The 15,753-nt window shown below is 51.6% G+C and overlaps 2 protein-coding genes across 2 annotated transcripts; both read left to right on the top strand.

The window, feature by feature from the left end:
• Positions 1-2,962: 2,962 nt before the first annotated feature.
• LOC114828314 (uncharacterized) lies at positions 2,963-8,840 on the top strand. Its single transcript, XM_029111958.1, has 8 exons — positions 2,963-3,051; positions 5,588-5,728; positions 6,304-6,541; positions 6,850-7,020; positions 7,299-7,403; positions 7,562-7,625; positions 8,534-8,680; positions 8,764-8,840. Exons 1-8 carry the CDS (start codon positions 2,963-2,965, stop codon positions 8,838-8,840), a joined length of 1,032 nt encoding a protein of 343 aa, XP_028967791.1.
• Positions 8,841-11,933: 3,093 nt separating this feature from the next.
• On the top strand, positions 11,934-13,011 carry LOC100901171 (gamma-aminobutyric acid receptor subunit beta-3-like). The gene is made up of 4 exons (XM_003745097.1): positions 11,934-12,090; positions 12,170-12,351; positions 12,455-12,604; positions 12,730-13,011. The coding sequence occupies exons 1-4, from the start codon at positions 11,934-11,936 to the stop codon at positions 13,009-13,011; spliced, it is 771 nt and encodes a 256-aa protein (XP_003745145.1).
• Positions 13,012-15,753: the final 2,742 nt, after the last annotated feature.

The following is a 15,753-nucleotide window of genomic DNA, read 5'->3' as shown; positions in this document are numbered from 1 at the left end:
GCTTGCGATGACCGTGCCTCACAAGTGAACATTCTTTTTTGAAAATGACAATCGCCTGGTTTGACATGCTTTTCTGAAAGTTCCCGAGCCCCGGAGCAATCCCGAGTCGTTTTTCCCTGCTGTCCTGCATTTCCTACCCCTCCTCTGCAGGCTCCGAAACCCGGAAAAAACACCTTTTACATCGAAATCCGGGATATTTTTCTCGGATTTTGATGGAAATGTTTTTTCCCAAGTTCCGAAGCCCGGAAAGACCCATTCCCACTGATATCCGAGCAAAATATCCCGGATTTCGATGAAAATAGGGTTTTTTCCGGATTTCGGAGCCTGCAGAGGAGGGGTAGGAAATGCAGGACAGCAGAGAAAAACGACTCGGGGTTGCTCCGGGGCTCGGAAACTCTCAGAAAAGCATGTCAAACCAGGTGATTGTCATTTTCGAAAAATAATGTTTACTTGTAAGATGGCACTGTGTGATACTTGCGGCCTCCGTCGTTTTCTCGATTTCTCGCATACGACGAAGTCTTGGAAGAAACATACATGATGAGCCTTTCCACAGCGGAAGAGAGCCGGGGGAACCATAGTTTTCGGAAACACATGATTCATAAGAAGATACGTTCCGCATCCCGGGGAGCCTGCATCGAGCCGCGCAGCGAGCCGCAAAATCTCTCGCGCTTGTTTGTTAGACTGTCCCGAGAGAAGTGTATTCAAGAGTCCGCGGTCCTGCAAGACCCAGACCACGAGCTACGCGCCGAACAGCGAGCGTTCCTTTGGGCCGAGAGATATGACCTTCCACTTAGCTCCCAGATCGAGCTTCCAGCACCTCCCCGTAAGCGGAATGATAAGCTACTAGAGAGGGTTATCTCGCTCTAGACGAGTGAAGCCAATTTGTACATCAAGCTGAGTACGCGGCCAAGGTGCACATTTCGGTGTAATCCTCCCGTGGACCATTTACTCGGCTAGAATGAGGCTCTGCAGAATGAATCACACTCATGAAGCTCCAGCGGAAAACTAGAGGCTCCGCTGGGCCCCGCAACTCGACGCTCGCTTCGTGGAGAATCTCATGTGGAGCATCCGAGTACGGAGCAAGACTTGGACACGCTTGCTCGTCCATTGTCGTGCACACATCGGCCATGACATATTCTGCGAAACCTCGTGGCGTGCATCGCGTGTTACAACACTTTCAATATCAGAACTCGAGATCGGTTCGCTTCTCATCAGATCGCCGTGACGACGAGGATCGCGGAGATCGATTTCGTCTAAATCTTCGGCAGACGTTCCCGGGCTCGGAATGGAGATATCTACGAATAAAATATCCGCCTCTCGTTCAATGTTAGCCATAGAGCGATCGGCTCATCGTATCGGAGCTTCTCTTGCTCTTCTCAGCTTCCGGGGTCTCGGAATTTCCCCAAGTGACGGGACGAGCTCACCCCGTCGAGTCAGCTGCCTATCTCCCTTGAAGCGTCGGTATTTTTCTTGGCTCGCCTGACTCAATGTAGAACTAAGTCTATGGACAGACTAGGTTTTGATGGACCGGATACATGATAATATCCAACGCTAAGCCTGATTCTTCGTGCCCTGCATCCGTCAAACGTGTCAGAGCGATCTCTATCGTTCGCGCGGCTTGGCCTCGGCTTTCTTGTTCTCGATTCCGCTCGATATCACGTCATGCTGTCGTTCCATGGCTTGGCGGTGATTTTTCATTAGAAAGTGACCTTCGCTTTCGGCTTACCCCAAAAATGACCTCCTCCCTTTCGTCGATCTCTTCCACGCTCTCGTCCGAGGAAGGCGGGCCGCCTACACGCCACTCAAGCGTAACCCGCACCTGAACGGCCTCTCCCATCTTAACACTCCCCGTATACGGAATCTGCGGCTTAGTTAGTAGACGACGCCCACTGCCATTCACAAGAATTCTCGGCGGGAATATGCTACTCGATCCTGAAGACGACTCGTCATCTGAGACTAATTAGAATAAGAACGAGAGGATAAAATGACAACCGAAGTACATATGTATACGTCGGCGACGCTCCCTGGGGCTCCGACGGCTTCGCCAGTAGATTCCCGCTACTCGGGAGCGTACAGTTTCGATAGAAATAATTGAGTCTTCGCCCGAGCGAGCTGTCTGAATCCCAAGTGGCTCTGTTATTCCGACCGCCGTAGGTGGGATCGGTGGGACGCAGAACATGGCCTCGAGAGATGCCGATTCCCTCGCATTGTCCAACTCGCGCTCCAAACTGCTCCAGGCCGGAGCTGCGGATGATCAGCGACTCTCATTGCTAAACATAGGTCACATGCGGTGATGACAGTTGCTTGTGCGTATGGAGATGGAACTCGTTTGCAGGAGCGGCTCCGCGAATAGCTGAGAAACTGGATTTTTCTGGAGCATTCTTGCGGGCTTCTCTGCGAGCTCCGTTCCCACATTGGCTCATTGCTCCGGATTCACACGGGTTATTAGTGTTTCTTCACGCAGATATCCGCCCAGGAATAGACTGATGCGGAGCAATTGGGTAATTTCCCATCTTGCGGAATATCTCACTGAGAGGCAGCAGTCGATGCTTACGGGATCTCGACGCGTAAGACTTTCTTACGCGCCGAGTCGACACGGGATCTAGCGATCCCCCGATGGTGAAACTCCGCGGCTTTTGTGAGCATCCGTTTATTGAAACTTCCGCTTGTTGTTCATCAAGAGCTCCCGACTCCAGACACATTCCAGACGATTTTTTTTCCGCTCGACAGGGTGTCTCTCGCGTGTCGGGAAATTTACTACAGAGCAAATGAGCTGATGAAATTGGCCGGAGCCTCCATCGCCGAGCTAGCTGCCGCGGCAGCCGCGTTTCCGAAATAGCGAGCGTGGGAGTCGGTATTGGAGCAGATGAAAGAATTGATGACGCGGTCTGACGCTGTATTTCGCATCCCTTTGCAGCTCAACGATAGTTCCCTGGTAGGACGCAACGGTGCACCTATCGTCATGAATAAAGTGGAACATTTCGGCGAGGTCTTCGGGTCGTCACAAAACAGAAGCAGGAACCCTCTGCAAGTGATCACAAATATGTTCAAGTAAGTTAGAACGGGTTTGGGGAGGATCAGGACGGGCCAGCTGACCCGGATCTGATTGATTACATTCGAAGTGATGAGATATTATGAGGTGTATCCCATCTGACGCACGGATGCCTTCAAAAAGAGGGGAGCTCTGTTCGACAGACTTCTCTCTGATCCAAAAATGCTCTCGGCCTTACCCATCAAGAGCAGTGCGTAGGAATGTTTCCAATGTTCCGATGCCGATATTGTCCGTGGGTCCCTGTCCCCATTCTGACCGAATGGTCCGGGGTCCGGGACTTCACCTCGAGCCGTACGACTCACCCCACCAATAGTAGGTACTTGAGGACGCTCTCAACCTGCCAATTAACCTGCCTGTCGAAGCAGAGGGCGAGAGAATCTGGCTGGCAGCTTCCCGGAATCCGTGAACATCGCTCGCTGCTTCGTGAGTGTGAGCTCATACGACGGATGTGAGCCGAAAAGTTTCCCGTTCAGTGAAAATCTTGAGTTTCGAACTGACGAGTTTCTCACGGCAAGGAGTCCGAGATGAAAGATGGAACTTCAGACTTGCGCATCGCGATTGAAACCGCGGCCCAAGAGTAGGACCGCGCTCAGTCGACGATGATTTGAGAGGAGCGTCGTAGGTCGAGCGAATCATCGAGGAGGTTGTCCCGTCCTAGAGAATTTCGGTCGAGCAAGCGTACTTGTCTTATCAATAGCATCTGCTCCGAAAAGCATCTCCCCATTCCCCGGCAGGTTCCATATAGACTTGGACAGGACCCGTGAGCTGGGTCTCTTTCCTGACGAGAGCGTAGGGTCTGCCTCATAGCATATTATCTATCCCGACAGTCGTAAGGAGAACATGTTCCACTGGCATCGGATCTCCGGTAGCTTAGCACAATAGAGCTGTCACTTCTACCAGGACTCCTCTCCCGTATATCCGAGGAGATGGTCCTAGCAGTTTCGCCTCGACGTCGAGAAGACGTGTCAACTTGACTCATCTGGCAACATTTGCGTCAGATGAGTCAACTCGAGAGGAGTAGCGCACTCTGGCGATCTCTGTCATCCGTCTCGGCCCATGTCCATGACTTCGAAAAACTTAGTCCCTTGTGATGCGGGAGCCACAAGGACTGCGGGAAGGTGCCATGAAAAGTTCCGCCTGGGACGATTATTCACGCGTGCTTGCAACGCGACTACAAAAGGTTCCACGGAGCGAGCCCACGTTTGAATCGCCTCTACCTCCATCTGTCGCCGATTGTGCATTGTGGACAGGTATCGCAGCCGAAAATCTGTCTCTCACGTCGGCTCATTCCACGTCGCTCTGGCAGACATCGCGACGCTGATCGCGGTATCGACTTCCAGGAGTTCGGAATAAATCTGCAGAACCTACAGAACTGTAATGAGACTATGGGTAACGGTGGCTCAAAGGACGCTGATTCGGAAGACTTGACCTTGGAAGGGACCTTCTGATCGTTTGTGAAGCTTCGCTCTTCAGAGTAATAATTGAGAGGTCCGAGGCTGAGCACGCAAATCGAAGGTTCCCAACTCTGCAGCGATGTTCCTCCAATCAATTCTCTCCCATCCTTCCGACCCGCAGTCTCGGGAGGGAGCCTGGCCAAGAGGCTACGAAGTGTCCTTGGGTAGAGATTAGTCGACCGCCGTAAAATTGGAGGTGTGGGCCAAGTACCGCCCACGGCGTCGAGTTTTTTCTCGTTTTTATCGCGACGAAATCGGATTTACTCGAACGCAATATTTATTCGGTGTGTCGGCCAGGAGTCTCCCTACTTCGTGCCAATAGTACGGAGCTCTCGAGAGATAAGCAATGAGCACAGTACTGTTCCGCGTCCGAACTCGGAAGATAATGAGGGTCTTAGGAATCTGAAATTTCCGTCCCTACTCTAGAGAGCAGAAGATATCCGGGAATGATATTCCGCAGGATACAAGGTCATTAGAAATGAAGAAACGGATAGGAAGAGAAACCACCTCGCCTGCGGAATGTCGCCCAGAACACTCGTGCCGGTGACCAAGGTCTCCAATAGGCGAATGAGCTATCGGGAACCTGCGCTAAATCTGAAATCAAACGAATTGTTGAAGCTCCTCACGAGTTCTTCAGTTCCCTGCCTAACGGAGAAGTGTTGGTCTCATCCTGGCAATCGAGTCTGCTGCTAGGGGTTCGAGTGACGGCTCGCTCGACAATCATTCCATGTTTTCCCCGTTGAATCCGAGTCCCCTACGATTTCCCGCCATTTTCCCAATCAATGGAGCGTAGAGCCCCATAGGAACCTCGTGTCTTGATATTGCCAGCAATCGCGAGCACAAATCATAATATGGTCAGGGAGTTTTTCCTCATAGGATAACTTCGATGAGTCTTCTTCGATATCGTTCCTCGCAATCTCTTCGATACGCGAAGGCAGGGCGAAACATATTGAAGCCAGTGAGAGCTACCGTGTCCGATATGAAGATCGAATCCAGGGGAGCAGCTAGCGAGTGCAAGGAACCGATGCTCGTGGCGGTAGCAGGGCGAGGCGGTCGAATAAAATCCAAACTCGAATTCCAGGCGACGGAACGCGGATCCATTGGACGACGAGTATGTCGATGAGCTAGACTGTGCGGGACAACCACAACGACCTCTATCCGCCAATCCATTCACGAGACCGCAGATTTATAACGGAGTCCGATCTCCCACGCTCAGTTTAGGGTAAGTGGCTCATTAGGACCCCGAACGACCAGAGCTCTCTAGTTCACCTCGGAGCGGACATTCCGGATAAGTCCGCTTAGGGCTCTCCAGTTCACCCTGGCGCTGACATTTCGGACGAGTCCGCTTAGAGCCTCCGACACCGCGGAACTCGGACGGACGCGATCAGCTGCCATAAAGCGTGAAACTCGTGTCGACTACCTAAAGTATGGAAGGCGCTCATTCTGGATAAAAACACCTTCCCTAATGTTCGGGAAGATCAAGGAAACCAAGCCCACGGCACTCCATGGAGAAGCGTGGCGATTTGTCGAATGATCAACGTCGTTCTCCGCGCTGCACTCGGGCCACTGATTCCATCCTAGCTAATCCGTCGCTCGTCCGAAGGAAAAGTGGAAGCTCCGTCGAGAGCTGTCCGGGGCAGGACTCCTGTCCAGAGGAGTCGTGTGGGGGGGAAGGCGTGAGGGAGGGAGAGAATTCGTGGTTTCCTTCAAGGAGGAGAAGCGGAGGAAGCTCTCTATGCCTAAGCTGTGAAAAAGTCGGTTCTCGTGCGCTTGAATAATTTAGCTTCCATCCGTCAGTAATCGTTTGCGGCCCACGTCTCCGCTGAACATTCCGAGCGGGAGGTACAGAACCACATCAGCCGAAGACATCCTCTCAATATCGCCGTCTCTTCGAAACGCGCGAAGTCTTCAGGAAGACATGGAACTACTACGCCAAAGTCGACAAGACAATCCATACATCCAACAGCAGATCGAGAAATTCTCCGTTCTCTCTGAAGGGCTCTCAAGGTTTGACGGGCATTCCCTTCACCACCAGGTACGTGGTTCCCTCACTCGCCCTCCGATATGTCGAACGTCCCACGGATCGGCCCCGGAAGCACGATTGAACCCCGTAGATTCAAGAGGAGCCTTCCGCGGGACTGTTCGCGCCATCGATCGTAATTACACATCACGCTGTTCTTGACTGGCTCAGCGCTTGTTTTCCTCTTTCCGTGACGGCACGTCTCTGGTGTACGATTCCTCTTCGCCGAAACTTCATTCCAGCGTCCCCGTCGTAATCGGATGAGATTTGTTTTCCGTTTCCGTTAGAGGCTCAGTTCACTGCGAACTCTGCATCTCTTCCAGGATCACGCCATGCCGGACTCTCCGGCAACCGTTCCCGACGATCATCAACAGTTGCTCTTTTCCTCCAGTCCGAAGGACGAAGATATTTTGTCAATTACGTCTCAGATGGACAACCGCCATGAGGACCTCCACCAACACTTGATTCGCTCCCCTCCCCCAATGTTTCCTCAGGTGAGCGGAAAATTGAAGCCCGAGCATCCGAGACCAAGTCGCGAACCAACGGATAAGGCAGTGCCTCTCGAGATGACACGGTGGGGGAGCCAAACGTTAGATGTTCCTGCTTGCGATTCGGAGAGCAGGAATATCGAGCGAGCTGTGACCTTGGAGCGTGATCTGCGCTGCCGTTCTCTACGTCACACTCATCACCGTGGATCACCTCAGAGAATTATTGCTAGGGGATTGCTCGAAGAGCATAATCGGAGTATCTCAAGTGACGGATTGCGTTGCAGGACGTCGAACAATTTGTTTTCGAATTCTCAAGGACCACCTCGCCCCAGCACATTCTCAGCAGTCCCAGTAGCATTCGAACCCATCGACAACATGACTCTTTCGGGGTACGTTCCTCACCAGTAAGAGATTCATTTGATCGAGCACTTTCCTGAACTCGAGAGAATTAGTCACTGGAGGCACAGTGGCGGCCCAGCTGATGGAAAGTTCCATAAAAATGCGTCTGTTGTCGCGATAAAAACATGAAAGATACGATTTTTTGCAGTCCTCAACCCCCGAACGCGGTCGACTATCGAGAGCCGACGGAATCCACTCTCAACGATCACAAGGTTCGTGACGTATTTTGCGCGGAGAAATTTTCCTAAATAGATCCGTGAGCTCCGACTTTGCGGCGGTCTTTCGTGTGGGCGGCTCCGTACCATGGAACGTATTAATCCCGGCCAAAGTCAGATTCTGAATGGAATGGGGGAATCAATCAGACTCAGCCAGCGTCTGGAGTTTTCCGAATCGTTTTTCGATCCTTTTTTTCGACATCCTGGGGAGAAAGAGCAAAGTTCATATTTTTCGCGAGGTACGACTGCTTCTTGGGAAGTTTCGAGGTCGCAGACGCTACTTCTCCCCTTCCTGTCTCGAGATGCTTTTCTTACGTCGGGAACCGCTACATGTACCCAGAGTCACACAGAGGAGGAATCGCGGAACTCTTCCGACTCGGAAAAATGCTGTGGCCCCGATCACATGATTCTCACCGCTTAGATCGACCGATGGAAGAGGCGACGGAATTTCCGCATTTCCAAACCCACTCCAGCAGGGGAACGGGACGATTCTAATTACGAGCTCCCTCCCGTGGAAGTTCGATTCTGAGGACGAAGTCCGCTCGATGTTTGCTGGAAGCAATCAAGACGGGAACTCTCATCTGAGTCAGACGGAAGCCCTAACAAGAGCGAGCTCCCGTCAGCAGAAGCTGTTGGCTTTGCTCAGGGCCTGTGTACATTAGCGAGGAATCACCTGGTTCCCTGGGTCTTTGACGCAGGCCAGGCGCTATTCGGCTCATACGATTTTTGTGATTGCTCTCCGCTGCGTAGGATATCGCTAATGACTGATCGAAAAACTCCGCCGCGTTCCACCGGAGTGGAACATCCTTTTCGGCTCCCGGGTGAGCCCGGCACCTCGGGGGCGTTGAGCAAACGCATCAAGGCCGAAAAGAGCAACGCTCCATCATGACTTTTTCCATTTGCAGATTCCTCGAGAGGGACTCCGCCGCAAACAAGTTGGCCGGCCTCGATTGCTGTGCAGAGTGGGGTGAAGCCATTAGCTGAGATGCCACCTTCAGAGAACGCATCCGCTGTCCCTATCATGGGTGCGATCAAACCCGCCTGGAAACGATGTGAGTTGTCTCCTGAGGCTTGACCTCCTCAATGAATTGGGTTCGTTCGTCGTTCAGCTATAAGGGTTCCGCTTTTCCTACAGGTACAAGTCCACTGAGCAAAGACCCGGAACCAGATCAGGAGTCGTTGCTGGTCAAATCGTTCGATTCGGCGTTCTGAAGGGGAGGAATCTCTAAGCACCAAATGGCCTCGTCGAGCTCTCAATCACCCAGGCGTTGATACGGAAAGAATCACGTATGGGGCTTCGGGCGAAGCCATTTTGGATCGTTGAGCTTCGACAAATGTGTATTCAATTTATATTGCAGCAATGGTAATACTTGAAGAGAGCAACCACAGAGGGATCCTCAGATTTTACATACAATCCAAAGCGAGCAGAGAATTTTGTTGAGAGCCAGAAAGACCAAAGAATAGCAAAACTGTGACGACGTTATTGAAAGGATGATAAATATATTAAAATACGTAGATAGCGTATCAAACAATTCTATGAAGTACGGATACCATAACGAATCACCGATAAAAGAGAACCAGTGCACTCCCTCCTGATGGTCTGAGATTGAAGATCGATACTGGCATGCCGTCCCGTATTTTGTCCGCTCGAATTATCGCTTCGATCAATCCACCGAAAGACGTGCTTGGACGCCATCATCTTGTATGGCATGAACACGTCCCCATGGCGATAGTCCGGGAACATCGATCAGGAATTCTAGGACGGCGTGAGCAGCCCTTTATTTTCCTTGGTTGCAAATCATCATGTCGACGATGGATAGGAATTGAGAGATTCTCGAATAAAAACCAAGAATGGAGGAACATGATATGCTTCTTTGTCAAAATACTCCTACGGCCTTGTATGGAAGCGAGAGGACTCGGGGGAGGAAGGGATAGACTGCGAGTCTCCAAGACTGTACGCCTTTTACAGAGTCGCCGGAGCTCTCTGAATTGAGCTCGGAAGAATCAGGCTCGAGCTTATCGACCCCAACATGAGACCTGAGTCTTTGTGATTTGTGACGCACTTCGGCTTTGGCCCTGGGACAGTATGAGAGCTCGAAATTCTGGTACAAGAGGGGCTGCTTCTGGAATTGTGCCGATAATGAATGGAGCAGGTAATCAAGGCAGGTGATGGAGAAGATAGGGGCAGGGGGACGAGCTAGCTAGCTAGCTAGCTAGCTTGAAAAGGGAGGTCGGAATATTTTAATTTGGAGGGCGTCACACTGCCTAATATCCATCACCTGGGACGCGATGGCACTCGCGGCAGAACGCCGCCGCGAATACCCTGTTCAAGCAACAATAACACGGATTGCTCCCTGAAAAATAAAAGACCTCCGGCGCGAGTATCGGGGCTGTCCGGGGCTCGGAAACCAGCAGCTTCAAAGTTCTCCCGAGAAAGAACCTTGATGTGAAAGTTTCCCTCGCACTAGAGTGAGTGTCAAACACCGAACAGGCAGCGAAAATCCGCATGCCGTACTTTCCTCAAACTCTTACCGCCGCCTCGGCCAGGCAGCTGCAAATGCAACCGCTTCAGGAAAGGTTAGAGAGTCCGAGCACGCGAAGAGCATCCGCTGCATATGATCGATCGGTGATCGGGATTCGTGTCGAAACATGCGACGATTTTGCCGATAATGATGCGGGAAGGCGCCCCATCCTTCCGCAATTAGGTAGGTTCATTCCAGTTGATAATTCATCCCTTAAGCAACCGATCCATGCATATTCACCTACAGAGGAATGCAGCTCTCTGGTAGAATGATTCTGCGATCACGCAATCGCGCGTACTCGTGAGGTGATCGTTTGAGGGCCTGCAGCGCCGGCGGGATCGAGAGCCGGTGGAGAAATGAGTGATCCGGTCCCTGGATCCGCTCAGAACCGACGGGATCACCGATACGCTCTGCTGGAATCAGATTATTCGCTCGCGTGAATCGAGTGGAAAGAATACTCGACACGCTGATCGAGTTCGATTCCTACGGGAACAGTCCAACGGTGGCCAAGACGATTGCTTGCGAATAGTTTTCTCCACTCAAAATTTTGGCTCCTCGGCGGAGCAGTGAAATGTGTCCAAGAGGTCTCCGTGCACTAATCCTTTCGCTAGTCTCATCCGCAACGGTTGTCAATTCGACCTTAGAGGTGCGTCAGTACGATAGCTCCATCCATAGGTCGAGAGCGAGAATCTGGTCATAGGGAAGCTATGACATCCCGTCCGAGGCAATGATCAGGTTCAATCAGGAGCACCTCCATTGCTCTCTTCCAGAGGGATGAATATGTATCGCCCGTCGGTTTCCAAGAAATCGTCGTAACGCCCCGCATAGAGGTCAATTCGATATCCGATCTTGAATCCCGGACGATGCAGTTCTCTATTGATGCCACCCTAGACACCTCATGGATCTTGGAAGAGTATACAGCCAGCAAAACCTTTGCAATGATGAAGAACCAAAGCATAGCTGATCCCGTGCGAAGGAACGAAACGGTGAAAATCCCTCCGGAAAAGGTAACGGGAATTCTCCCCTGGTGGAATCATACGATAGGAAGGAGCGCGAGCGTCCACAAATATGAACTTCATTCTCGGGCAGTGCCAACTTCCAGCTGCGGGGTGCGCGGAATCCCGATCCGACATATGGAGATTCGGGGAAGGTTTCGCAATCGATATACAATCGTTCTGTATTAGTACCTGCTCTCCCAAACCTCGGACGGAGATTGTGTTGTAGTACTCCGCTCTGGTTTCTGCCTGTGAGCGCCTCGCTCCAATCTTCCACGTGGAATTCTCGCTCCTTCCGAATGTGAAGCTTCTCCATCGAGCGGTGGAGAGCTCATCGCTGGCTCATAATTAACACAGCTCCGCATCTCGCAGATGGAGCTCTTTTGGACGCCAGATTCATACTTCCCTCAAGCACGCGACGTCCAGATGCCGTCCGCAGACACGCCGACTCAAACGCTCTACATATCGGGAACAGAGCCGCCGGAGATGCGACTCATTACGAGACAGAGGATGATAATCAATTGCCCCATGAAGTTTTAGTGAGCATCCCCGAATTTGCGATTTCTCGCGCAAGAAAGGTGGAGGACCGGAATGAGGCTGCGACCAAACGCTCAACGGCACGGGGCGGGGGATAGCATCTCGAGTTTATTTCAGGATCATGGCCGCGCGTTCTACGGATTCGACTTGTCGAGTTCAGCGGGCGAATGCTGGAGTTCTGGCAGTCGGAGAAATTGAAAGTCGAAAATTACAGCGATTTCCCCGTGGATCGGCACGAGTGTCGCTTGACCATGCGGAGCTTCGCCTATCGCAGGGATCAGCTCAGTTTGCTCAAGCAGCCCGGCCTGGACCATATCGTCTACGAAGGAAGCTCGGTGCTCTCTGAGAATTACGTGCGAGTCTACCCCTGTTCAGAATCAGACTCGAAGTCAGTTCAGAAGCTCGATGGTAGGCGAGTCTATTATTGAGTTTCGTTCGACCGAGTTTCGCTCGGTTCAGCATGATCGGAGTTCAATTACGATTCCAGGGCTCTGCGTAATTTTCGCATTCCGACGGAAACTTTTCTACCAGCTGTGCTCAACGTACATTCCAGCGTTCCTCTTGGTCATTGCTTCTTTCTGTCCGTTCTTCATGAGCATCAGGTCCACAGATAGTCGGGTGAATGTTTGCGTTACAGTTTTCCAGGCGATGGTCGTTATATTCATACAGGTGCGCACCTTGTTACCTCAATCCGAGCATGGGGAGACATTACGAGGCCTCCCGACGTGAATGCCACAGACGTGTGAGTCTCATCGAATGATGCGGCTTACAGACTCGTTTCTTCATCCCTCCGGTCCCTTATTTCACCAAAATGGATTTGTACATGCTGACGTGCTTCTCTTGTGTGACACTCTCGACCCTAGAGACGGTCATCGTACGCGTACTGCTCAGCAAAGAAGATGGAAACCTCATCAAGCTGAAGGTCTTTTCCTTCTCCTCGTCGTCCTCCTCCTCTCTAGCGAAAATAATGCGGAGCGAGCTAGGACACATCTGGCCGTGGTTTGTCCTGAGTAGCTCAGAGACGCGTGCTTTCTATCTGAGTTACAGATCCGCAAATTCAATAAACGAAGCAAGACTAAGCGAACCGTGAAAGCTGTTCATCAAAGGAGCAATCAACTCATATACGAGTTTCGCCGTGGCGACCAGGAACGTCGTGCACAGGATGAGCCGAACAAGCAGCCTGCGAGCCTGAGACGATTCTGGAGGTTAAGGATCAGATTCCCGCTGAAAGCGAGGACTTTCGACCGGATATCGGCGCGTGTATTCTCTCTTTTCTTCTTATCGTTCAATTGTTATTACTGGCTGGTTATAGTCGCGGAAGAGTCATGATCATACGGCGCCTTCAGATAAATTTCGACGCTCCGGGATATCCGCTTCTGTCTCGTTCATGCATTCGTATCGAGGGTGACGGGGGAAGAGCGAATTCTTCTCGTCTCGGTTCCGCTTGTTGTTACAAGGATGGAATTTGATGGCGACGTGAGCACGGACGAGGTTCAAGGTCGTTCGCTCTCAACGAAGCGATGAACTCAATGAGGTTGTTCACTGAAGTCGAAAGTCGCCGTCGTCGCGGCCTCGCTAATTAAGCGGATAGCAGTCTGGAATCTCTTATCGGGTGTCGACTATTCGTTCAAAACCGGATTCCGAGTTTATTGGATCAAGCCCTCTTCGGACGGGGGAAGGATGATTCTCCCGAAGATTATCGTTCTTATTGGAATAGAATTCATTGGGACTGCTCCTCTGCAACGATTCCCGAAGGATAAGTCTTCTGTAGAAGAAATATCACCTCGGTGGTGTATTCAATTCTTCGGAGCTGGGGTGATATAGCTCGCGTTATCCGATCGCGCAGCCAGTCAAGGGTCATCCCAGAGAAGGTCCAAATAAATCCGAAAGTGGAGTCTTTTAAGAGTAGCGAGTCCTCTCTGGGTGGGGCCGATAACATTGTCCTAGAACAAGGGCGCCCGAGTTTTCGACCCATGGAAGCTGAGCCAACCAGATTATCATTATGGTTATTGAATTCTCGTTGACGAGACCATAAACCTCACGAATGAAACTCCGTTCATGCGAACGGAGCGAGCGATGGAGCTATCGGGTGCCCCGTAGGGAAAATGCTTCCAGACCAGCTCCGATGAGTATTGCTCGCTAGATCGCGAGAACTTACCCACAATATACGGGACCAGGAGATCGAGCCTAACAATTGAGCATCTTCTCAACTTGTGTCAGACTCATCTTGGCGCTTGTCGACGAGAGAGCCGCCGATATGACAACCGAATGAGATTCCTGATCCTTCAGTTTCAAGACGCCGAGAGGCTCCTCTCGGGGCACGAACGGAGACGATCTACTCAGGTATCCCTGTGAGTTGATTCTTCAAGATCAGGTAAGACGCCAGGGACGACGCCGATGGTAGGTCTCTCCCTTCAGCGCGTCTTGCGTAGGGTGTTCATCAACGCGCTCGGGAAGGTCTGTCGTTTGGCTGAGAAAATATGCCACATCGTAATCTAGGTAACAAGTTTGTGGCCAGGAATCTGAACATGTGGCCCTTATCGATTACTAAACGAATTATTATTCATCGCTTGCTCACGCTAGGAGAGCGATAAACTCCCCGAGAGCCCGTTGTATCAAAGGAGGAAGATACATATTTTTTGCCATGTCACGCTGGAAGCAACCTGATCCAAGCCTGGACTTATCTGTACCCACAGAACGCCCGAGGCGGAAACTACTCGTCGCGTTCCAGTGCCGCCTTTAGAGACGGGGAATCTCGACTCATCTCGAAACGAAGCTCCCGAATAGCTCCAATTCTACGTAAGCTTCAAGGGGGTTGGGCGACGGTTCATCGAGGCTTCTGATGGAATTCCGGAGTATTTGCGTTCATCAGCGATGCCAGACAGCTCCGGGAGTATTGGAGGAAGGTTTTGTGTTCTCAGCTCTCTGGGCGCTCTGAAGGACGAACAGAACGCTCAAAGTAAGTCTTCCGGAGAACGAAACTAACTATCTCATTGATGCTCTGGAATCCTTTGAAACTCTCGAGAAGCGATTATACGCTTGAGAGGATTCCCGATTGATAGGTACTACCACGTTCGCTTCACAAATATCCCCATTGCAGGGCCGCAATCATCGGCGTTACCCCTAGCGGCGGCGTTGTCGCGCTCAGCTCTCTCTTCAAACTAAGTATCGATCAATCGGAGGGCGGGGAAAAGTTCTCTGCCCGAGGAAAATCAGTGAGCTACTCATCGTATACAAAATTCGAGAACGAAGAACTCAACGAGGGCTCCGCTCAATCTCCGGTACGGAGCTAGAATCCGGTTGATGAGGCGGAATCATTCCCAAGGTGGGGAAAGCAGGCAGCGTAACAGAGAAAACTCGGACTTTCGACTCACCCAGCATAGGACATACCGTAAATACTCCAAATGCAGCCCCCTTCCAGCGGAAGCCCCTCTCCAATTGAGCCCCCCTGCCGGAGCTTTTGAGAAAATAAGAGCCCCGCTCCAATAGGAGCATCTCTCCGGTAGGGCTCCCCTCTATTAGGAGCCCCTCTCTACTAGGAGACCCCACACTGCCTAAGTCGGCTGAGGAAAAGCTGACGCGATAGAATCCGGACCGCGGCGCCCAAGGATTTCCACCCTGACCGGGAACACGCTCTTCCCAAGAAACCCATCATTTTTTTTTCCGGAGCAAGATTTCTCTTGGGATATTAGAAGCCCCTCTCCAGGAGAAGCCCCGCGCTGGAGGTATTTGAAAAAATAGTAGCCCAGTTCACTATTGGAAGATTTACGGTATCTGTCAGGGCCCGAGGAATCTACCTGAACCGACCGTGTTCTCGACCCGACGAGCGATCTTGATCTAGAATCCCCGCCTACGCGCTTTTACGCGGATAACGTTGAATAGATACGATCGTTTCGCACACCTGATTTAAGGAAGTTTCGCTCCGATCATTCTTAGCGATAGTCGGCTCTTCTTGGTATCATCGAAACGGAATGAGTTACGCGAATAGCACCGAGAGACGTCGCGATAAGATAATCGGAGTGATAGTTGTCGGTTAGGCTGCTTCTCGTTCAAAGTCAGCTGGGGGCTGCA

The sequence above is a fragment of the Galendromus occidentalis genome, unplaced genomic scaffold (genome assembly GCF_000255335.2).
Source record: "Galendromus occidentalis unplaced genomic scaffold, Mocc_1.1 scf7180000077477, whole genome shotgun sequence".
Taxonomy (NCBI): Eukaryota; Metazoa; Arthropoda; class Arachnida; order Mesostigmata; family Phytoseiidae; genus Galendromus; species Galendromus occidentalis.
Note: the sequence above shows the minus strand (reverse complement) of the source record. Positions and strands in the feature narration are given on the sequence as shown.